The following is a 24,577-nucleotide window of genomic DNA, read 5'->3' on the forward strand; positions in this document are numbered from 1 at the left end:
AAGACTGCTTCCACCACCTTTTCAGGAAGAGAGTTCCAAAAACTCACGACCCTCTGAGTGAAAAAATTTCACCTCAGCTTGGTTTTAAATGGATGACCCTTTATTTTTAAAGGGTGACCCCTAGTTCTAGATTTTTCCACAAGAGGCAACATCCTCTCCACATCTGCCCTGTCAAGACCCCTCAGGATCTTATATGTTTCAAATCAAGTCACCTCTTAGTCTTCCAAACTCCAGCGGATACAAGCCTAGCCTGTCCAACCTCTCCTCATGAGATAATCCACCCATTTCAGGTGTTAGTCTGGTAAACCTTCTCTGAACCGCTTCCAACACAGTGATATCATTCCTTAAATAAGGTGAACGATTCTGTACACATTACTCCAAATGTGGTCTTATAGTGCCCACAAAACAGAAAATCTGTGATAGGATGGAGGGAAGGAGAGATTTAAGGAAGGGAAGAGTCAGAGATGGGTCAGGTGAAGGTCAGAGAAGGGTGGAAATTGGAAACAAAGTCAATGAAATTTTCCAGTTCATGGCTAGAGCAGGAAATAGCATTGATACAGTTGTCAATGTAATGGAAAAAGAAATGAGAGAGGTCCCATGTAGGACTGTAATAATGAATGTTCCACGTATGCCACAAAAGGGTAGGCATAGCTAGGACTCATGTGGGTAACCACAGCAACACCTTTTATTTGGAGGAAATGAGTGGAGTCGAAGGAAAAGTTGTTCAGTGAGAACAAGCTCAGCAAGGCAGAGGAGGGTGGTGGTGGATATGGACTGGTTGGGCCTCTGTTTGAGGAAGAAGCAGAGAGCTCTGAGTCCATTCTGGTGAAAAGTGAAAAGGAAATGGTTAGGGCCAGGAAATTGGAAACGGATGCGATTTCAGTTCATGGGGCACTGGCGCCAGTACTGGGGTAAAAGGGAGCTGTTCTGGTGTGATGGGCTTCACTTGAACTGTGCTGGGACTAGTATCCTGGCGAATCAAATAACTAGGGCTGTAGGGAGGGCTTTAAACTAAATAGAAGGGGGGAGGGTTCTGGAGAGGGGATACATAGGCTTACAAAGCAAAAGGATATGGTAGCATTGCAGGGCAGCTATTTAGATAATGATACCCAGAGTGTGACAGGAAGGGGCAGAGTGTACAAACATAAAAAAAAGTAGCAAATAGAGTCAAAGGGGGAAAAAATTGTAAAAAAGGCAAATTAATGGCTCTTTACTTAAATGTGCGTTGAATTTGGAACAAAATAAATGAATTAACGGCACAAATAGAGATTAATGGTTATGATCTTACAGCCATTACAGAGAGATGGCTACAAGGAGATCAAAGCTAGGGACTAAATATTCAGGGGTAAGTGACAGGCAGGAAGATAATGTTGGTGGGGTAGCTTTGTTAGTACGAGAAGGAATAAGCACGATAGCAAGAAATTATCTTGGATCAGAAGATGTAGAAACTAGATGGATGGAGGTAAGAAATATCAAGGGGAGGAAAACCCTGGTGGGAGTAATCTATATGCTCCTTAACAGGAGCTATACTGTAGGACAGAGAAAAAAATCAGGAGATAATGAGGGCATGTAAAAAAGGCAATGCATTAATCATCATGCTTTAATCTTCATGTGGATTGGGTAAATCAAATTGGCAGAGGTAGTTATGAACAAGAATTCATTGAGTGTATTCGGGACAGTTTCCTAGAACAATATGTTGTGGATCCAATCAGGGATCAGGCAATGTGTAATGAGGCAGGTTTAATAAATGATCTCAAAGTAAAAGATCCCCTAGGAAACAATGACCATAACATGGTAGAATTTAGCATTCGGTTTGAGAATGAGAAACTTGGATCAGAAACAGCTGTGCTAAACTTAAATAAGAGTAATTACAAAGGAATGAGGGCAGAGTTGGATGGAGTGGACTTGAAAACGAGTTTAGCGGAAAAATACGGTTGATGAACAATGGCAGATGTTTAAGAAAATAGTTCATGACTCACAACAAAGATATAGCCCAGGGAGGAAGAAGGATTTTAGGAAGGGGATAAACCAACCATGGTCAACCAAGGAAGTTAAGGATAGTTTCAAGTTGAAAGAAAAAAAACATACAATATGGGAATGATTAGTGGTAAGCCAGAGGATTGGGAAAGTTTCAAAAACCAACAAAAGATGACCAAAGAAATAGAGGGAGAAAATAAACTTTGAGGATAAACTAGCAAGTAATATAGAAACAGGCAGTAAGAGTTTTTTATAAATATACAAAAAAGAAGAGCTCAAATATTGCAGTTTCAATGCCAAAGTGAACATAGGCCCCTTAGAGAATGAGGCTGGGGAAATAATAATGGGGAACCAAGAAATGGCAGAGGAGTTGAATGAATACTTTCGTCTTTACACTAATAGCGTTCCAAAATTACTAAATAATTAGTATTAATTATTGAACACCTTTTGGAAATCCAAATATATTACATCTACTGGCTCCCCCTTTATCTATCCTGCTTGCTACCTCCTAAAAGAGGAGGGAGGAAATAAGTACAATAACTATCACTAGTGAAAAAGTACTAGGGAAACTAATGGGGTTAAAGACCGATAGGTCCCCTGGTGGGTTGCATCCTAGGAAATTAAAGGAAATAGCTACAGAGGTAGTGGATGCACTGGTAGTAATCTTCCAAGAATCCTTAGATTCTGGAAAGTCCCAAAGGATTGGAAAACTGCCAATGTAACATCCTTATTCAAAAAGGGAGGGACACAAAAAAACAGGTAACTGGAGGCCAGTTAGCTTAACACCCATCGTTGGGAAAATGTTAGGGTCTACAATAAAGGATGTAATAGCAAAGCATTTAGAAATGCATAATATAATCAAGCAGGGTCAGCACGGCTTCATGAAGGGGAAATCATGTCTGACAAATTTATTAGAATTCTTTGAGAAGGTAACAAGCAGGATAGATAAAGGAGAACAAGTAGATGTAATATATTTGGATTTCCAGAAGGCATTCGATAAGGTACCACACATAAGGCTACTTAATAAGATAAGAGTCCATGGAGTTGGGGGCAGTGTATTAACATGTATAGAGGATTGGCTAACTAATAGAAGACAGAGTTGGGATAAGAGGGGGGGTGATTTTCAGGATGGCAGCCTTTAACTAGTAGAGGGCCACAGGGATCAGTACTGGGACCACAATTATTTACAATATATATTAATGACTTGGACGAGGGAAGTGAATGTACTACCATCAAGTTTGCGGATGACACAAAAATAGGTGGGAAGACAAGCGCTGTGGATGGCACAAAGATTCTACAGAGGGATAAAGACAGGTTGAGTGAGTATGCAAAAACTTGGCAGATGGAATAAAATGTGGGAAAATGTGAGGTTATGCACTTTGGCAGAAAGAATAAAGGAGCTGAATATTATTTACATGGAGAAAGACCGCAGAAAGCTGCAGCACAGACGGATTTGGGGGTTCTCGTGCATGAATCAGAAAAAGCTAACATACAAGTTCAGCAGGGAATAGGGAAGGCAAATGGAATGTTTATTTCAAAGGGGATGGAGTATAAAAATAGGGAAGTCTTGCTAAAACTATACACGGCACTAGTTAGGTCACATCTAAAATACTGTGAACAGTTTTGGTCCCCTTATCTATGGAAAGATATACTGGCATTAGAGGCAGTCCAGAGAAGGTTCACTAAGCTGATCCCGGGTGTGGAGGGATTTTCTTATGAGGAGAGGTTGAGTAGGTTGGGCCTGTAGTCACTGGAGTTTAGAAGAATGAGAGGCGACCTTATAGAAACATATAAGATTCTTAGGGGGCTTGACAGGGTAGATGCTGAGAGATTGTTTCCCCTTGTGGGGGAGTCTAGGATCAGAAGGCATAATCTCAGAGTAAGAGATCACCCATTTAAAACAGAGAGAAGGAGGAATTTCTTCTCTCAGAGGGTAGTGAATCTGTGGAATTCTTTACCGAAGTGGGCTGTAGAGGCTGGGTCATTAAGTATATTCAAGGCGGAGATAGATTTTTAATCAGTAAGGGAATCAAGGGTTATGGGGAAAAGGCAGACAAGCAGAATTGAGGATTATCAATCAGCCATGATTTCACTGAATTGCGGAGCAGACTCGATGGGCCGAATGGCCTACTTCTGCTCTTGTGTCTTATGTTCTTATGGTCTAAGTGATGTAGGGTATTGGAAGAGTCACAGATGTCGGTAGGAAGAGACTGTACATGGGGAGGAAAATTAAGTCCTTTTTTTGTGGAACATTCAACATTCCAGTCAAAATCAACACTGCAGTATGCCTGAAAAATGCATCCATGACCTGTCTAATGAAGCACTGACCCACTCATTGACTGATGTGATTATGTTACCAGGAGTCATTCTGAAGCATCTGGATGCATAAAAATGCTGTCAAAGCCACAGACAAGATAGTGAGAGCCCCTAATTGAAAGAGGATGTAGGTCAGGGTCCAAGGGAGGCACATCTTTGTGATGGTGTCAGGAGGAAAGTGCAAACTTCGTGGACACTCCCTATATGAAAAATCCAGAATGGTCCTCTGTGATACAAATACCTATAGGTCAGATGTTGACTGTGCATATGATGCTGTGTTCTCCTAGTTTTCATCCTTTCCTCCTCCATATTAACCCTCCTCTGCTAAAAAGTCAGCAAAAAAGGAAGCCCCAGAGATAAGTCCATTATTTAATTATGAAGGGTACCTTTTAAATCCTTAGCAAATTCAACAAGGTTCCTACAAATGCTCAAATATTGCAGTTTCAAGTTAAAAAAGTCCAAACAAAAACAGTTTATGGCCAGTCACCTTCTTGATCTCTTTCTGCCTGTGAGCCACCTTTGCAATGGCTTTAGTTTTCAGGTGCAAATGGGCAGAAAGGCAGGGTAATAAGGAACATTTGGCCATGCCTCTGCCCACTTCATTCAAATTCAGTTGTGGCACATCTGGCACACAAATCAGAATCATAGCAGGTCCTGCAAAGAAAAATCTGGTGAACATTTTTAAAGGCAGAATTTCACCCTATTTTACTTGCCAGCCTGATTTATGCTGTCCAGAAATGGGCAGTTTCCTTAAGGACAATCCAGAGCAGTGCCTGAGAGAACCAAAAGGATTTGTCATGTGGGATTGGAAAGGATAGAATATAGATAGCTGTACCAATTATTGTCATAAGCATCTAAGATGCATCTCAAAATATCACTATGGCAGAAGGGCTATCTGAAGAAACCTGGGAATTCAGAAAAAATATAGAGATTGAATAATATTTCCAGAAAAAAATGATAACAATAGAGGATGCTAGACAATAATATATTTGCCAAGCTAAGTATTCTATGAATTTCTATTTGTTTCATTAGTAAGCTGAAAGAATTGCCAACACATTTACCCCTCAACTTATTCTAGTGAATAATTTATTTTTAGATCACATCACATTGATAAAATACATTTGCCAGTACTCACTAATCTGTTAACGGATGTGAATGCCTTCATGGACATCTTGGCATGATCCTTCTCGCTAGCTACTGAATACAAAGGATCTGCGACGGACAAAAGAAGTCATTTTGTTATTCAATAGCTCATCATCAGAATTTTTTTCTAACTTGATAAGAAGTATTGATGTATATAATTACAATAAGGATGACCACTGATAATAGGAGTCACCAACATGAATCCCTCAGTTTCAAGTAGTTAACTTGTTTTTAAGAACTCATCTAAGTGTAATATAAATTTCCAAATAAATTCATTAATTTGGTTATATTTTCATTGTGTTGTAATTCATACAAAAGTTAATTACATGTATATTCTGGGAAGATGCCATTTCTGAAAACCACACAGCCAAGTTAAAAACAGCAATAGCTGAAACTGCTGGAGACCCAGCAGGGAAACGTGGCTTGGAAATTTCAGTTGAGCCACTGCAGCTCAGATTTACAGCACAGCAGGATTTCTGCCTGTCAGTCTGTCCCAGCATTGGCATTGCAAATCTCATCCCTAGGTCATTTATATAAATGGGCTGGGCACCTACACTACTTACAGTGGTCATTGGAATTTTGCCATCTCATGTAGACATGCTAGCAGCATTGGTGGTAAGGGGCAAAGGATAGCTCTAGCCAAAAGAAGAAATTTTCATCGTAACACGTTCCTTTGTATCACTGCCATTTTCCTATTAGCAATCAATCTCTCATAGGTCAGCAATCAATCTATAATAAGATGGACTGCCATTGGAAATGACATTGTGAACATCATTTATGCTGCTTATACATTTACCATATAAAAGGTGGAACCTCTAAATTTGGATGCTATCTCAACAGTCCCAATTCTTATAATGCAACAATGGAGCTGATGGACAGAAGTGGCCACCTACTCCCCATTGGAATTCTAAAACAGGACAATAAAATGGTGGATATGTGCCCTAATTTTGCCTTTCACCCAAATCACACAAGTACACCACCAAAAAAAGTTAGGATTTATTTTTAGTCACTTACTTAAATATTGCTAAAAAGAAACATGTCGAAACTTTTTGTCCTGCACTTATCAATACATTCACAAGAATATGAAATGCAAAGGGAACAACAATTTATACTTCATGGGAAGGGTGCTGAACGGTTGGCAAATGGACTCTGATTAGCAGAGCATTGCCATGGAGAATGCATCAGTTAACTGAAGACTGGCAGTTAACTGCCAAGCTTTGTTTAAATTTAAACCAGGCAGGTTGACTGATTAGTCAAGGCATTGCCCTGGGGAATAAACCAGAGCATGGCTGTCACCTATTTTGCTCAGTTGAAACAAGCGCAATGTGTGTACGTGTTTTTTTTGCTTGCAAAGAACAGGGCTCTGTGGATTAATATATGTAGCTTCTAGCACACATAAATGTGACACACTGTGAGCCCAAATGATAATCTTAAATTGGTTGTAAGTGTAATGCTTAGAACATTCAGGATTGTTTAACAAATGTTGTCCAATCATGGAATAACATCTATTGTTGGACACTGTATTTTGAGTTTTGCAAGTACAGACTGGTTGGTGATGATCAGTACCTTACTTTATGCGAACCTCCAAAGGGACATGCTGTTTGATATGATCCACCAGTCTTTGGGATGTACGGCCTACATCCCTAGCATCGCACCAGTACTGAAAGTCATACATCACATTTCTTATTCGTGTGATGGGCAGAACATCTTTTTGGTTTGATGGCAGCATCCTGTTAGTGGTGAACACCACTCATGTTTCTACTCCTTAGAAAGGCAATGTACCTCAAAAATTTGAGCAACAGGTGAAGTTAGCCATTCCACACTGCTACTATTCAGTAGCAACATGAGTGGTGTTCACCACTAACAGAGGACTGCTGTCAAGCCAAAAAGCTATTGTGTCTATCACACAAAGAGTAATGTGGAACATGAATTTCAGTGTTGGTGTGATGCTAGGTATGTAGGCCATACATCTTAGAGACTGGTGGATCATATCTGTAGTAATTGTAGCTTTAAGGAATGTAGTGACTGTAGCTTTAAGACTTATTGTGTTGTATAGTATCACGTGACAGTGTGAACTATTCAGCTCTAAGCACGGGGAAGAGTGGGAGTTCTTCCAGTTGTGGAGCTTGATGGAAACATGTAACTGCTGCTGCAGCCTGTAAATAAGGTTTGATGTTTCTAATGAGAAACCTGTCTGGAAAATCAGGTCTATAACAAACTGGTGATAAGGACAGGATTGGTTCCACAGGATTGATCCTCACCCAGTGACTGTGAGTATTTTGTTTAAAAAGAAAAAAAGCAAGATATACTCATCAGATATGCTACATTTTGGCAGGATTGACCCCTTCGAGCCATCCACAGAGGATTGGTGTCAATATGTAGAACGTCTTGGGTTCTATTTCCAGGCAAATGAAATAACAGGGGAGGAAAAGAGGAGAGCAATTCTCCTAAGCATTTGCCAGAGTAAAACCTATAATTTAATCTGAAGTTTGACGGCCCTGAACGCCCCCGAATCGAAGGCCTTTGGTGAATTGGTAGACCCCGTTAAGGGACACTTTCAATCTAAAACCTTCAGTGACCATGCAGAGGATCAGGTTTAACTCAGGGGTTATAGCCCCGGGCAGACCATTGCTATATACATGGCGAAATTGAAACAACTGATTGAACACTGTGATTTCAGGGAAATGCCTAGTGATATGCTCTGGGATCATTTGGTCTGAGGTGTGCAAGATGATGCCATTCAACGACGATTATTAGCTGAAGTAAACCTCAATTTTAAAAAAACATTGGAAATAGCACTCACGATGGAAAGCGCCAAATGGGACGCTCAGGCTATATAAGGTCCACAAAATGGCGCCATTTTCCAGTTGGGCCAGGAGCAGATAGCCGGATGTGGCGTGAAGAGCTTGGGCTCCACTGCGAAGCAGGAGACAGTGCTGCTACCCGAAAATTTAAATACAGGAAACAGCTCATCAGTAAATCTGAAAATGAATTGTTACCAATTGGAAGCAATCATACTCCTGAAACCTACCATTTTAAAATGGTGGAGTGCTATTTTTGCCATAAAAGAGAGCACATACTGAAGCAATGTAAAGCAAGATTGAGACAGGCGCCCAGGCAGCAAACTAAGTTAATCGAAGTACATAATGTGGAAGAACCAGAAACCAACAATTCTGATATTTACTCCCTACTTAATGTAAAGGTAGAGAAGACTGAGCCAATCACTGTTATTCTGCAGGTAAATGGAAAACCTTTAATGATGGAAGTGGACACTGGTGCTTCAGCCATTGTAGTGGGAGAGCACACATTCAAATATTTAAACAAGAGTACTCAGCAATTGAAACAAAAAACAGAAAATTCTGGAAAAACTCAGCAGGTCTGACAGCATCTGTGAAGAGAGAAACGGAGCTGACATTTCGAGTCCATGTGACCCTCCTTCAGAGTTCTAAAGGGTCATACGGATTCGAAATGTCAATTCTGTTTCTCTTCCCACAGATGCTATTAGATCTGCTGAGGTTTTCCAGCATTTTCTGTTTTTGTTTCAGATTTCTAGCATCCGAAGTATTTTGCTTTTACTCAACAATTGAATTTGGAACAGACTTCAGCCAAATTGAAAATTTATACTGGCGAAACAATCCAAATGAAAGATATTACCATTGTATCTGTTTATTATAAGCACCAAACAGCACAACTCCCAGCGATGATAGTAGAAGGTGAAGGACCAAGCCTTCTGGGTCATGATTCATTGAAAGAAATTAAACTAAATTGGTCTGGAAATTTTCTAGCTGCGAGTAGGCGGACTGTCAGAGCTGCTAAAGAAATATGACAAGGTTTTTCAAGACAAACTAGGGAGAATCAAATGCCTACAAGCTAAGATCTTTGTTGGCTCAGAAGCAACTCGTTTCTTTAAAGGTCGGTGCCATATGTTCTGAAGGAGATGGTTGACACTGGATTGAACTATTTAGAGAGACTGGGGGGCCATATAGCCGGTTCAATTCTCAGAATGGGTAGCACCTATAGTCCCTGTCTTAAAACTAGATAAGATCATCTGGATCCGTGTGGACTATATGCTAACAGTAAACAAAGCTGCCAAGTTGGACAAGTACCCTATCCCCAAGATTGAGGACCTCTATGCTAAATTAGCAGGAGGAACAACTTATACTAAACTAGATATGAGTCACACGTTTCAGCAGCTGGAACTGGATGATAGCTCCAGAGAGTTTGTGACCATAAACACCCACGAAAGGTTATATTAATACATGCTTCTGCCCTTCGGTGTTTCTTCGGCCTGCACAATTTTCCGGAGGATGATGGAGAGTTTGCTACAAGGATTACAAGGATCAAGCCGTGGTGTACCTGGACAACGTCCTAATGACAGGCTTCATGGAAACTGAACACTTGGCTAATATTGGGAAGTCTTGAAACAATTTTTGGAAGGAGTGTACTTAAAAAGAAAAATGTGTACCTTTCAGGCAAGTGAAGTCATTTATTTGGGCCACTGGGTGGATGCCCAAGGGTTACACCTGGTAGAAGAAAAGACTAAGGCTATTAAGGAGGCACCTTTGCCTAAAAATGTCTCTGAACTCAAGTCATTCTTAGGTATGCTTAATTATTATGGTCAATTTCTACCCAACTTATCAATGGTCCTAGCCCCTCTACATTCCTTATTAAGTGGGTTTGGAAATTACCCCGTGAAGAAGCCTTCGAGAAAGTTAAACAACTATTGTACTCTTCAAACTTGTTAGTACACTACGACCCAACAAAGGAACTGGTACTAACCTGTGACGCGTCCATCTATGGCATAGGAGCGGTACTATCGCACAAGATGGACGACAGTTCAGAAAGGCCGATAGGCTACACATCCAGGACCCTTTCCACGGCCAAGAAAGGGTATTCACAAACTGAGGAAGAAGGATCAATCGATTATTTTCGGAGTTAAAAAATTCCATCAATATGTACATGGCTGACACTTTATGATAGTGTCTGCCAACAAACCGCTCTTGGGTCTGTTCAGTGAAGCTCTCTCTCCCACTGCTTCTGCACGAATTCAAAAGATGGGTTCTAATTTTATCAGCATACGAATACACTTTTGTGCAAAGACCAGGGATGCAAATAGCCAATGCTGATGCCTTAAGTCGCCTTCCTTTGCAGGAGAGCAATGAACATGCCCCAATTCCCCAAGAGATTGTATTAATGATGAATTTCCTAGATTCCTCGCCAGTCTACAAGAGGCAGATAAGAGACTGGATGAATCATGATCTTGAGCGAGAGACCAAATGTTGGAAGGATGGTCCCAGGGACCGGTCCCTGATGAATTGAAGCCATTCTTCATGCAAAGGAATTAATTGAGCCATTAGGATGGTATCCTGTTATGGAGTACACGAGTAGTTGTTCCTTCACAAGGAAGGGAACCACTCTTGGCAGAGTTGCACAGCGCACATCCAGGAATCTCAAGAATGAAGATGATCATGCAAAGTTACATCTGGTGGCCGGTCATGGACAGTGATATTAAGAAGATGGTTAAACATTGTATACAATGCCAACAACTACAGAAGTTACCTGTTTTTTGGCCCCATTGCACCTGTGGGAATGGCCTGGTAGGCCCAGGGTGAGACTGCACATGGATTACATTGGTCCTTTTCTAGGCCCCATGTTCCTACTAACAATTGACCACATTCCAAATGGCTAGATGTGTACGAGCTTAGGTTGCCAATATCATGTCCAACTACAGAAAAGTTACACCAGAGCTTTTCTATACATGGATTGTCAGAAGTAATTGTCTCTGACAATGGTATTGCGTTTACTAGCCCCGAATTTCAAAGATTTGTGAGCCTAAATCGTATCAAACACGTAAAGATGGCACCATATCATCCGTCGTCTAACGGATTAGCTGAGAGAGCAGTACAGGCTTTTAAAGCTGGGATGAAAAAATTATCAGGAGGATCAACGGAGACTAAACTTTTATGTTTCCTGTTTCACTGCAGAACAAACCCCCACACTACTACAGGTTGAACGCCTTCAGAGTTACTTATGAAGTGATGCCTTCCAGTGAGATTCAGCCTGGTACTTCCCAATTTGGAGGGGAAGGTGGAGAAAAGTCAAGGGGGTCAAAAGGCTCTCGTGATTTGCATAGTCGTGAGCAAGAATTTACTGTTGGTGAAGCAGTATATGTACGAAACCTCGGTGGTGGATTGAGTTGGTTACTTGCTGTAATAGTTTCTGTGACCGGACCCTTCACATACCACATAGAAGTGGAGGGCCGAATCACCTGAAAACACGTGCATCATTTGAGAAGAAGGGAGATACCCCAAGAAAATGATGTTTTACCTGCAACCATTGTAGAAACTGTGATCCCTGTTGAAATTGTTTAACCATGGGTAGACATACTAGATGTCTCTGTCGTTGTAGATAACACTGAACTGCCTGTGGCTAAAGAGGTACCTGATGTTGCTGCAGTCCCAGATAATGTGGATCCAGTAAGAGATTCGAAAGTCATGGAGCCTGGATTCGGAAACCACCTGACAGACTGAACTTATAATTCCATGACCCTTGTATATATTTGTAATGCCATGAAGGTAGAGTTCTTGTAAATACAAACTGTACAAAAAATTTAAAGGGGAGGGATGTTGTAATTGTAGCTTTAAGGAATGTAATAATTTTAGTTTTAAGACTTATTTTGTTGTATAGTATCGTGCAAAAGTGTGATCGAATCAGCCCTAAGCGCGGTGAACCTTAGAGTGGGAGTTCTTCTTCTAGTTGTGAAGCTTAATGGGAGCATGTAATTGCTGCTGCAGCCTGTAAATAAAGTTTGATGTTTCTAATGAGAAGCCTGTCTGGAAAATCAAGTCCACACCAGTGTCTCCTTGGCTGCTCGCAAAAGGCAAGGTACTGATCATCACCAACCAGTCCGTACTTGCAAAATTCAAAACACAGTGTCCAACGTTAGATGGGATTCCACGGTTGGACAACATTTGCTAAACAATCCTGAGTGTTCTAAGAATTACGCTGACAACCAACTTAAGATTATCAGTCAGGCTCACAGTGTGGGCACACTTATGTGTGCTAGAAGCTACATATATTAATACACAGAACCCTGTTCTTTGCAAGCAGAAAGAACATGTACACACATTGCGCCTCTTTCAACTGAACAGAACAGGCAACAGCCATGCCCTGGTTTATTCCCCAGGGCAATGCCTTGACCAATCAGAGTCAACCTGCTTGGTTTGAATTTAAACAAAGCTTGGCATTTAAAAGTCAGTCATCAGTTAACTGGTACATTCTCCGTGGTAATGTCCTACCAATCAGAATCCACTTGCTAACCAACCAATCTTGTGAAATAAAAATTGTTGTTCCCTTTGCATTTTGTATTTTTGCTGATGTCCTGATGAGTGCAAGGTGAAAAGCTTCGGCGTCTCTTTTTTCAGCAATTTATTTTTATTATTCGTTATCTGGGTCTGGGCATGCTGGCATGACCACATTTATTGCCTCTCAGTTGTTACCCTAAAAACAATTGAGAATCCTGCTATAACACCTCAAAGGTCCTCCATAAGAGTCAAACATAGAATGGGGTGGGAGTTATGCGGTGGTAGTTTACCTTCTCTGAAAATCATTATTGATCAATTGTGTTTTTACAATAATCTGACAGGTTTCATGGTAATAAAAACAGACAATGCTGGAAATACTCAGCAAGTCTGGCAGTATCTGTGGAAAGTGAAACAGAATTAATCTTTCAAGTCCGTGACCTTTCATCAGAGCTCTCCACAGATGCTGCCAGACCTGCTCTGTATTTCCAGCATTTTTCTGTTTCAATTTCAGATTCACAGCATCCAGTGTTTAGCTTTTGCATTAAGATTTTATGGTGACTTTTTTAATGCTACCCCATAAAATTCCAAATTTATTGAATGCAATTTCACAACTGGCCACTGAGATTTGAAATCACAACCTCTGGTTTACTATTTCAATACCATAAGTACTACACTTCAGGGCAATGATCACTGGTATTGATAGAAAGGCAGAAAGCTGAAAGAAAAATGCAATTACTACACTTTTAAATTGTACAAATAAATGAGCAAATAATTGAACAGAATAGATTTTCCAGAATATCTCAAATATAAGCAAAATACCATGGATCATTATGTTTAAATAGTAATGTACTATCAAACACAGTTACTAATTGAGGTGCAATGCCACTGAATGATGTGTTCAAAAACAATGTGCTTGCCTTGTACCTCCACCAAATGGCATGAAGTGGTTCAAGAAGGCAGTTCACCACCACTTTCTCAAGGGCAATTAGAGATGGGCAATAAGTGCTGGCCTTAGTGATGAATGGATAAAATAAATAAAAAAACATAAATAAATAACTATAGAAATGGTCAGATACTAAGAAGTATAGAAGAACAGAGACTATAGAAAGACCTTGGCCTATGTGTCCACAAATTTGTGAAAGCAGGCGAACAAAAGGATAGTGGTTAAGAAGGCATTACAAAATGCTTTCCTTTATTAACCACAGCATAGAACATAAGAGAAGTTATGTTAGAACTTCAGAAAACACTAGTTAAGCCACAGCTAAAGTAGCAGGTACAGCTCAGGTCACCACATTACAGGAAAAATATGATCACTCTAGATAGAGTACAGAGGAGATTTACCAGGATGTTGCTGGGAATGGAGAATTTTAGCTAAGGGAAAATTGGACAGGCTGGGGTTGTTTTGCCCTCCCAATAACAGAGGAGAACTGTTTAATTTGTATCTTCACTCACTTTAATTCCCTGTGGGAGAGTGTTGGAAGGATTAGCAGGCTAATTATCAACTTGCTTGAACTGCTTCACAAACTCTCCTTTTGTGGTCAATAACTCCTGGAGAGGGACTTGAACTCAGAACTTCAGGGAAGGGGAGCTACCTGCTGAGCTGCAGGATCTAACAGTGGAGAACTAATTGAGATGTATGAAATTAAGAGGTGCCTAAATAAAGTGGATAGGAAGGACCTATTTTCCTTGGTTGAGAGGTCCATAACCAGGGGCATAGATTTAAAGTAAATGGCAGAAGGATTAGAGGAGAGTTGAGGAGAAATCTATTCATCCGATATGTAGTGGGGCTCCAGAACTCAAAGTAGAGGTCAAAACCCTTATTATATTTAAAAAGCACTTGGATACACAGCTGAAGTGCAGTAACCTACAAGGTTACCAACCAAGAGCTGGAAAGTGGGATTAGGCTGGAAAGCTCTTATTTGGCTGGCACAGACATGATGCAATGAATGGCCTCCTTTTATGCCATAAAATATTTATGAAAACAATAGTACTTCTTAAAAAGATATAGTTTCAATGTATTGTTATTTCTCCTCAGGGAAGCATTTTTAAAATTTATGTTGAATTATCTATGCTCAAACCAAATACTCCTGCTTTAATACACCTGGGAAAAGTGACAGATACAGCACTGAGCTTAACTATTCAGTCACTACACCACCTGCTGCCATGAAAAGTTATCAAACTATAAAAATCCCTTCAACCTATTAACATTCAAAATGGCCATCTGTACTAATAATATTTTATAATGAGCATTAGATTTTGTTTTTAAAATAGTATTGTCACTCTGATTTATATAGATTCAGTTCCTGTAACATCAGACTGTGCTACTTGTGACAGCTGCTGAGCAATTTTTCCATTTTGTTTTTATCCATATTTTTAACAACTTAAATGAGAAAACTAAAGAGGTAAAATTGATTGTATGATAACACAACTGTGTCAATGACTACATCATTGAAAGATCCCTTGTTTATTAACAATTTGTAAACACAGACTACAGCACCGCAAATTTTACTGTCAAGGATAGCGAACTGAAGCACAAAACATCCTTTAGAAAATTATGTTTGTTTTCTTTAGGCCAGCATTTATTACTCATCCCTAATTGCCCTCGAGAAGGTGGTGACTAATTGACAATTAAATTATTACAGTGGTGAAGTTGGTAATTTCCTGATGAATGAGAAACTATATAGAAAAAACAAAAATCTAGTAAGTTTTCCCCCAATGGATCAGTGAGGAAATGCCTTGGTAGAGCTCCACAGACACCAGGCTGGTCCCAGCTCCAATCCCTGGCCTGTACTGAATTTGTTAATCTCAATTAGAATTGAAGCAGTACAACTGGCCTCGGTACCACTAAATTGAGGAGGAGAAATCGGTCAAGGTTGTTGCTCCTTTTAGTCTTGAACAGTATGCATGGTTTTAAAAGCAGGACCTAAAAGATCTCTCGATTACTCCCAGTGCCAAGCTGTTCAGAATAGAAATAGGGGATCTGGCAAGTTGACGTATGGCAAGAAAAATGGCGGGAGGGTTTCAGATTCCTGGGACATTGGGACCAGTTCATGGGCGGGACTTGGTTCAAGATGGATTAAATATCAGGGACTGCGTATCGGATAGCGCCCGCTTTGCGCCCTCATCCGAGACGAATTACTATCTCTCTGTCCAGGGAAGGCGGCATTAGACTCAGCTGCATAGCCAAACAGCTCGCCAACGTACACTACCTGGATTCACACATCAGAAAGGGCCATTTGGACGATGCACTGGAGGGTGCACGGTAACGAAAGGAGAATGAAAATTGCAGCAAATCAAGGAGGGAGAGGAAGAGTGTATTTTTTTTAAAAGTTAAAAGAAACCGTACAAAACGACAAAGGAAGATATCTGGAAAGGAGTCTAACAGCAGGCAGTACAGCAATAGTAAGGCTGCTTTACCATAGATGTAGTCATGGGCTCGCTCCGGTTTGAATCGCTGCTTCTCCTGCAGACTCTGACTGACAGTGAAACTCATGCTGCTGCGCTTTGAAAGACCGCGAATTACCCCGCCAAGCGTTATTGATTGCAATTCATCCGTTTAAATGCCCCATTTTTTTTTTCCGCCGGAGGGATCCGTTCAGCAGCAATCTTGTTTTGTAGCGTACGGTAACCATAGCAACAGGCGCAGCGAAGGAGAGGCCCAGAGTGGGTGAGAACATCCACGTACTCCGCCACCTAGCCACTAGTATGTTTACAGCAACACGTTTCAGAGAAAGGGAGTTAGGAATTTCTAATAATAATAAACTTGTTCAATTAATGTCATCACATTCCTCCACCACCCCCCCCCCCCCCCCATCAATCAATCTTTTAAGAGAAAATTATTCTGGTTCTAATTTTTTTCCTTGATCTGAAACTTGAGGGAAGGGGGTCATAGACGTCGTGGAATATTTATCTACTGGTTAACTGGTCAGTACATCAGCCAGGGGCAAGGTTACCGACTGTCCAGATTCTCTAGGAATTAGAGAAGAATCTCTAAAACACAGCTGCAGGTAATTCAGGAGAAGAGCGGCATTTATTTTTTCCATTTCTTTTGAAAATTTTAGTATATTAGTTATAAAAATATTGAACGAGGGTAATAGGGTCGACAACCTTTGGGGGTAAAAACAAAAAAACTGCGGATGCTGGAAATCCAAAACAAAAACAGAATTACCTGGAAAAACTCAGCAGGTCTGGCAGCATCGGCGGAGAAGAAAAGAGTTGACGTTTCGAGTCCTCATGACCCTTCGACAGAACTTGAGTTCGAGTCCAAGACTCTTTCCTGCTGCCAGACCTGCTGAGTTTTCCTAGGTAATTCTGTTTTTGTTTTTGTTACCTTTGGGGGTTGGCCACTAGTCTCCCAAAACTGAGCATCGATCTTCCTGCCATTGCTGCTAGCCGACCGGGAGGTAAGTATTTGACAGTTCACGTAGGCGCTGGACTAGAGTTACTGTGATTAAGATCTGTTACAATGCAACTTTGCTACGTTTCACATGCCAATAGAGCATCTCCACAGTAAAAAGGGAAATACAATGGCCTGGATTTTACAGTCAGTGGCAAAGCAACGCCACTTGCTGCTGAATTTGAATTAAACTGCCCATAATGAGTTAGTAATCTCTGTAGCATGGACATCCCCTTTCCCCACAGCAGTTTAAGTCTGGCGCCAAGTCAAGGAGGTCTCCATCCGTCCAGAAGTAATAATGTCAGCAAGCAGGGGACGCAATCACATTGAAGTAAACCAGGAGGTAAAATGCAGAATCCCTTAACTCTTCATATAAATATTCAGATAGCGAAATAAGTGATTGTGCATTAAGATAGACACTAAAATATAATAAACTATATATTTATTTAAAAATGTTTTGTCCAAATGGAGAAATATGACATTACACAAATACTTTCAAAAGCGTGACAAATATATAATGATTTATTTGACATTGTAATATATCAGCATATATTATTTTGATTGTTTCTCGATGCGATTTTATTGGTCTGGATATTATTTCCATGTCCAGCGTTTATCTGTCCATGTAGTGATTAATAGTATCATAAATAAGTGGAAACAGGACTTGTCAAAATCAGAAAATGCTGGAAAAAATTAGCATCTGTGGAGAGAGAAACAGAGAAGAGTCATATTGTACTCGAAACACTAATTCTTTCTCTCTCCACAGATGCTGCCAGGTCTGCTGAGCTTTTCCAGCATTTCCTGTTTTTATTTCAGATTTCCAGCATCTGCAGTATTTTGCTTTTATTATATTTTTGACTAATAACCAAAAAGAGAATTCACTTCAATGTAACCTTATTTTACCTATTACTTTTCAAAAAAATCAAATTTTACAGAGTTTGTGAAAAAAATGTTAATATCTAAACAAAGACATATAGGTGTATTGCTACTGCAGGATTATTTAATTTTAAATGTGGCAGTGTCTTGAAGATGGACTTAAATTCCAGCGGTCTGTTTCACAGTGATCCTGATAACACCCAATGCTCACTGAACTAACCTATTTCATTCTCTCTCCTTGGATTTCAAAAAGGATGTTTTCAGCCATGGATCAATCAAATAACCACAAGGTTCCCTAAATATCTCAAATGAAGTGAATTGTTCAAACCGTATCTACAAGAACTATATTTTCTTTTAAAATTTGGAAGGATATTGTATTATTTGGACACCTGGGAACTGACCTGGATTTATTTTAAGACTACGGTCATAAATTCACCATGGATTGTGGGTAGGAAATCACATGGTGTCAGCTAAAGGACCAGCATAGCAATTCTGGAGGAGACCTATTTGTTTATTTGAACTGCAATCACTTTAATTGATGGAAAAAAGACTGCTTTAAACACAAAGGCCTGGTGATTTACTGGAAGTCACCTGATGGAGGCGATTTAGGTTTTGAACTTGTTATTTGAAATCAGCTGGGAATGAAATGAGAAGGGGAAAAGTTGCCCAGATTGCACTATTCTTGCTTTGCTTGAAATACAATGTGCTTATTTGTATCCAGTTAGGAATCCTCATCTCAGGGGAACTTGTATGTATTTGGAAACCCGAGAGGCTGAGATTAGAAGGACTGATCCGGCTCTATTTTCCTCCATTGAAAGGAGGAAATGAAGCCTAATTGGTGAGAATCTTCAGACATTACTGGGACCAGCGATCCGTCCTCGCACAAGGGAGCACCAAATCGATAGCGTCAAAACCCTGTGAGCTTTAGCATTTTAATTTTATTTCTTCAACTGCCCATTTCTGCAGTTATTTGTTTGTCCTTTGTGTGTGTGTGTGTGTGTGTGTGTGCGTATGCACGCTGGGGAATTTTAAAAGGTGTTTAAAATAGTGTTAGTGAATAGATTGTTTAAGTAAGTTATATTGGTATTTGTAGGTGTTAGGAATGAATTTTAGCTTTAAAGTTTAAGTTTGATTTGTATTTCTGTATCTGTGTTAAAAAGGTCAAATTGAGTTTTAGTTTCACTTTAAAAAGGTGCATGCATCTCTAATGAGGAGTTTTACGACTGCGAAAGAAAAGCTAAACAAACAAGGGTAGAAGAATTGGACTATTGCTTAGCAACAGGGGGGCCAGAGAGGCAGGTCCTTCCACAGATACACACAGAAGAGAACCATCAGTTTTGATTTGGAAGCTGTGGAGTTCAGTTGTTTTGCAGAGAGCTGTGAAGCAGAAGCAACCTAGAAGGGGACAGATAGCCAGTACCAAGCTAAGGAAAACCCCCAAAACTCCAGGGTAGTGGAAGAGGGGAAAGTCCAAAGAAGACCTTCTAGTCAAAGGAAGGACAGGAACCTGGAAAAGATCCTGTTAAGTGAAGTTAAGAGTGAGGGGCAGAGAGAAAGGCTCAAAGCTTCAGATTTGATAAAAGCCATAAAAAGCAGATATAAAGCGAGAACAGCTTGCAAGAGGCAAAAAGGCCCAAAGAGACAATTGAAGGTCTGTATCTCTTTGCTATGGGCATGTGAAGCAATGGTACTGTTGACAGCTGAGTCGATGAGAGAGTGCGGTTGGAAGAAAGCTTGAATACATGTGGTGACCCGGGGAAAGGAACATCGGAAGGAGAGTTTGAAACCATGGAGGTGAACCCCTGTGGAAGACATCTCAGAGAAAGCATTGGTTTTGGAGAGATTCCAAAGCAAGTTCTTGGAGAATGGAGATTGGAAACCCTCATGTGAAAGACTGAGTTCAGCGAGACTGGTTGGCTCACAGTGTGACAAGCGTCTGGAGGGAGTTGAGAAGAAATCCATAGCATCTGGTTGAGGTGGCATCTGTCACTTGGGAAAAGATTTTCCACCCGCTGGGGGGGAAGTGCAGTAGCAGGCGAGGGCGGGCATGCCTCTGATCGGCGCCTCCGATCGAAGGTGCACCGCCATTTTACATTGGCGGACCAATTAAGACCCAGTCCGCCAGGAAGCCCTATGTGCTCCCTATGTGGGCAGTGGGGGGGTTTCCCTCAGCAGGGAGTGCACTCTTTCGCACATGCGCACGAAAGAGTTTGGACGGGCAGGTGCATTAATGACCTTAATTTGTTTTTCAATGGCCTTAATAGGCTGTTGACAGGTCGGCGGGCACGCAGCTGACTCGGCTGTGCCCCCACCGACCTGAAAACGGAAATGACGTGGGGTGACGTTGGGAGTTCCACTCGACATCATCCCGCATCATCTTACGTGTCGGTGAGCAGGCTCCACCCCCGCTCGCCGACCGGAAGATCATGCTCTTGGCTTCAGAGTGTGGTGTGTTTGACCACAGGGTGCCTATTAGTTTACATGGACTGCATATTTACTGTGAACATCAAAGTATAAGATAGCTTTTGTAACAAATCTGTATATATCTGTAAAGGTATAGTTGTGGGTGTAGGACTATTGTAATATAATTAATCTTTTTTGTTGAATAAATGTTTTATTCTTTTGTTAAAAGTGCAATAGCTGACTCTGTTGACTCTGCTCAGTAGCCCTCTCCATGTATCTAAACAAACAAATAAAAGTTAGGATCTATCAAGCTGCGTTCCACTCTGGGATCAGTCACGTCCAGGGGTAACCTCAGCTTGGGATCATTGCAACGTGGGGACTCTTGTGCGATTTTGAAACCCAGACAGCGGGTGATTGGACGTGGAATAATAATTGGTCTAGAATTAGAAACCCTTGTACATTGGTGGGATCTGTGAATCCTTTTAACAAGTACATGGAAATACTGAGGTACTGGAATTGGAGTTGCTGTGAGATATATTATGCGAGTTGGAATTCGAAATGGCTTTGGAAGTTGCTAAGACTTTTTTTACAGATGGAAAATGTAACCCTGATTAATTTTACAGAAATTAACCAAGAGTAAGCTAATGGAATTGGTGGATAAGCTACAGTTAGAATTACCCAAAGGGGAGGGGAAAGTAGACATAGCTGGGATAATAGCACAGCATGTAAAACTGGAAGGGATACTAGAGAGCCACGTTCTCTAGGGAGTGAGTCACAACTGGAGGTAGTGAGACTTCAGTTACAAATGAAGAAACTTGAACTGGAGGAAAAAGGAAAAAGATAGAGAATTGGAATTGAAAAGGCTAGAGGCAAAAGAAAAGGAAAGTGAAAAGGCATTTCAAAGCGAGCAAGTGGACAGGCAGTAGAAAGAAAGGAAGCTGGAACTAGAATTTCAGGCAAGGGAGAAGGATTAAGAAAGAGCGGCAAGGGAAAGAGAGAAGGAATGAGAAAGGGAATACCAACTTCCAAGGCTGGAAGTTAAAATTCTGATGATGAAAAAAACTTCACCCTAAAACCTAGTGGTGAGATGTTTAAGTTTGTGCAAGTTCTCCCAAAGTTTGAGGAAAGGAATGTAGGGGCATTCTTTATTTCATTTGAAAAGGTAGCTAAGCAAATGAAGTGGCCAAAAGAAATCTGGACATTACTGTTGCAGAGTAGATTGGTAGGTAGAGCTCATGAGGTTTATGCTTCACTTTCAGAAGAGGTATCAGTGGATTATGATGTAGTAAAAAAAGGCTATTCTGAGTTCATATGAGTTAGTCCCTGAGGCACATAGGCAGAAATTTCAAAATATAAGGAAACAGTCTGGGCAGATGTTTATTGAGTTTGAAAGGGTAAAGCAAAGTAATTTTGACCGTTGGATAAGGACATTAAAGGTAGAGACGATGTATGAAACTCTTAGAGAAATAATTCTCTTGGCAGAATTTAAAGATTCACTTCCCCTTGTTGTTAGAATCCATGTTGAAGACCAGAAGGTTAAAACAGCTAGACAGGCACTGAAGATGGCTGATGATTATGAACGGGTCCATAAATCTAAACCCTTTTATTGTCATCTTCATAAACCCAAGGATAGAAGATGGGAAGGTGAAAGGAAGGTAAGTAGCCAGGGAAGAGAAGGGACAGTTGGGAATTCTCAGGAAATTTCTTCTCAAACCAGAAAGGAAGATACTGAGAGTGGAAGCGAGATTCGAAAGCCTGTTTTCATTGTAACAAGGTGGGGAACGTCAGGGCAGATTGCTGGAGATTAAATGGTAGCCCTATTGCAGTAGCAGGAATGCCAAAGGAATCCTCAGAAAAGGTTGCATCGGAAAGGAATTGGTTGTAATACAGGTGAAACGTGTTCCCTCAGGACATACAGGGAAAGGGGGATATGGTTTAAGGTAGTCCAGAGAATTCTTCTTTGATTACTGGTGAAAGAAGTCAGGCTATTAGAGTTTCTGGATATTTTGTGTCGAAGGGAGAAGTGTTCCCTTACTCCTCCAACAAAATAAGTAAACAGATTAAAATTTTGAGAGATACAGGGGCAGATCAATCATTGATGGTGCTGATGATACAATTTGTATTCCATGTAGTTTTATGAAGAAAAAATATTAATAAGAAGCATTAATGGAATTTATGAACCTGTTTCTTTGTGAAAAGTTAATTTACAAAGTCATTTTGTAAATGGAATTTTTACAGCATGAATTATTCCTAAATCATCTATTGAAGGGGTGGATTTTATTCTGGGTAATGATTTGGCTAGTGGAGACAGTAATGTGGCAACAACTGTATTGCAGCAGGTGGTTGATCATGCTGATCTGAACCAACTTCAGAAAACTACTGTGGCCAAAAATGAAACAATTATTGCAGATAACAAGCAATTGAAGGAAAACCTGATTAATGTAGAGAATCAACTTTCAAGTATGAAAGAGGAGTTTGCTAATGAAAAGAGAGAATCGGTGAGAACAATTGAGAATCAATCACAGAAAGTAGAATACTTGACTGAAGATTGAAATGCCTAAATGATAAACTTGTAGAAGCAAATTTAACAAAGGTCAATCTTCAATTAAAACTTGATGAACTTGAAGCATCAGTAGATGTTTTAAAATATCATGGAAAGTGCCTTGAACAAGAAAAGGAATTATTGGTAAATCAGAATAATTGGTTGAATGCAGAATTAAAAACCAAAACTAATTAACAGTTAGAACTTTGTCATGAAAAGAGCAATGAGATTCTTGAACTGCAGTGAAATCTGGAGAAGATGAAGAGGAAGATGTGTGGTATGGAGTGTTACAGTTCCAAAGTTGTTCCTGTGAATAAAAACTCTCTGTTGAATTGTGGCCCAGTTGAGCAAAGAACTGATCTAAGTAAAATTACTGATATGTCAACCTCAGTAATGGACAATATGAAAACAACTGAAGTGTATGCAGAATGGAAATCAAGGATTGCCAACAAAATGACTCTTTCAAGTCAATGACCAGAGACACTGATTTGCTTGCTGGTGCTAATATACAAAATACAACAGTTAGAATCCAGGCAAGTGGACAGTTTGCAAAAGACCATGCAAAATCTGGAAAGCAATGAAATTATATAGTTCATGGATAATGCAAAAGAATTGAAGGGTTGGAACAAACTATGAAACTACATAGGGAGAATATAATTGACACTGCTCAAAAAAATGGAAAAGACCAGCTTGAATTGGGATCTGGAGAAACAACAATGTCAGAAAAAGTTGAAAGATCAAACCAAGCAGGAATACAAAACCCTTTTGTATGAACAAGCATCTCAATAACATTCTTGAAATGGCAAAAAGAAATTTTGATCAGAGAAGAAATGAGATGTTAACTCACAAAAATACAATTTTGACTTTGTTAAATTGAAATGAGAATTTACCACATTTGAGTTTGGAAAATGAGCCTGAAGATGGAATTACGCCTACAGCAAACGAAAAGGACGATTTGGCTATAGATTTAAATTAAATATTCTTTGCTGAGTTAAAGACTGGGAATAAGAGGCAAAAGAAACATAGAAGTTGAGTTATGATAATGCTATGATGTATAAGTTCTGCTAAGCTTATTACATTTATAGACTTTGTTTAAGTATGTTTTTGTAATTGTACAATATGATATATAGTTGTGACACAAGATGGAAAATTTATTTGTATAATAGATAATAAGCTATTGTTAGAGGTATGTGATATTAAGTTTGTGTGAGGTGGATGTAAGGCCATTGTAAAGAAGCCTTCATTGTTGTGAAGCTTTCTTTCCTCCAAAGGGAATGGATAGTGTAAGGAAATAGAGATAGTTTAAGTAAGTTATATTGGTAATTTTAGGAGGTAGCAATGAATTTTAGCTTTAAAGTTTAAGTTTGATTTGTATTTCTGTATCTGTGTTAAGAAAAGTCATTGAGTTTTAGTTTCACTTTAAAAAGGTGCTTGCATTTCTATTTAGGAGTTTTACAACTCCTAAAGAAAAGGTGAACAAACAAGGGTGGAAGGATTGGACTGTTGCCTAGCAACAGGGGGCCCGAGAGGCAGCTCCTTCCCACAGACACACACACAGAAGAAGAGAACCATCAGTTTTTATTTGGAAGCTGTGGAGTTCAGTTGGTTTGCAGAGAGCTG

General features: G+C 40.0%; 1 protein-coding gene across 1 annotated transcript in view; it reads right to left on the minus strand.

The window, feature by feature from the left end:
• The window catches only part of cfap91 (cilia and flagella associated protein 91), a 96,847-nt gene extending 80,523 nt beyond the window's left edge, over window positions 1–16,324 (minus strand). The window contains exons 1-2 of the mRNA XM_041211705.1: window positions 16,158–16,324; window positions 5,429–5,505 (exon numbers count right to left, since the gene is read on the minus strand). Coding sequence (XP_041067639.1) covers window positions 5,429–5,505; window positions 16,158–16,233 — 153 coding nt within the window. The 5' untranslated portion in view covers window positions 16,234–16,324. The remainder of the gene's footprint in view (window positions 1–5,428; window positions 5,506–16,157) is intronic.
• Window positions 16,325–24,577: the final 8,253 nt, after the last annotated feature.

Source organism: Carcharodon carcharias, chromosome 18 (genome assembly GCF_017639515.1).
Source record: "Carcharodon carcharias isolate sCarCar2 chromosome 18, sCarCar2.pri, whole genome shotgun sequence".
NCBI lineage: Eukaryota > Metazoa > Chordata > Chondrichthyes > Lamniformes > Lamnidae > Carcharodon > Carcharodon carcharias.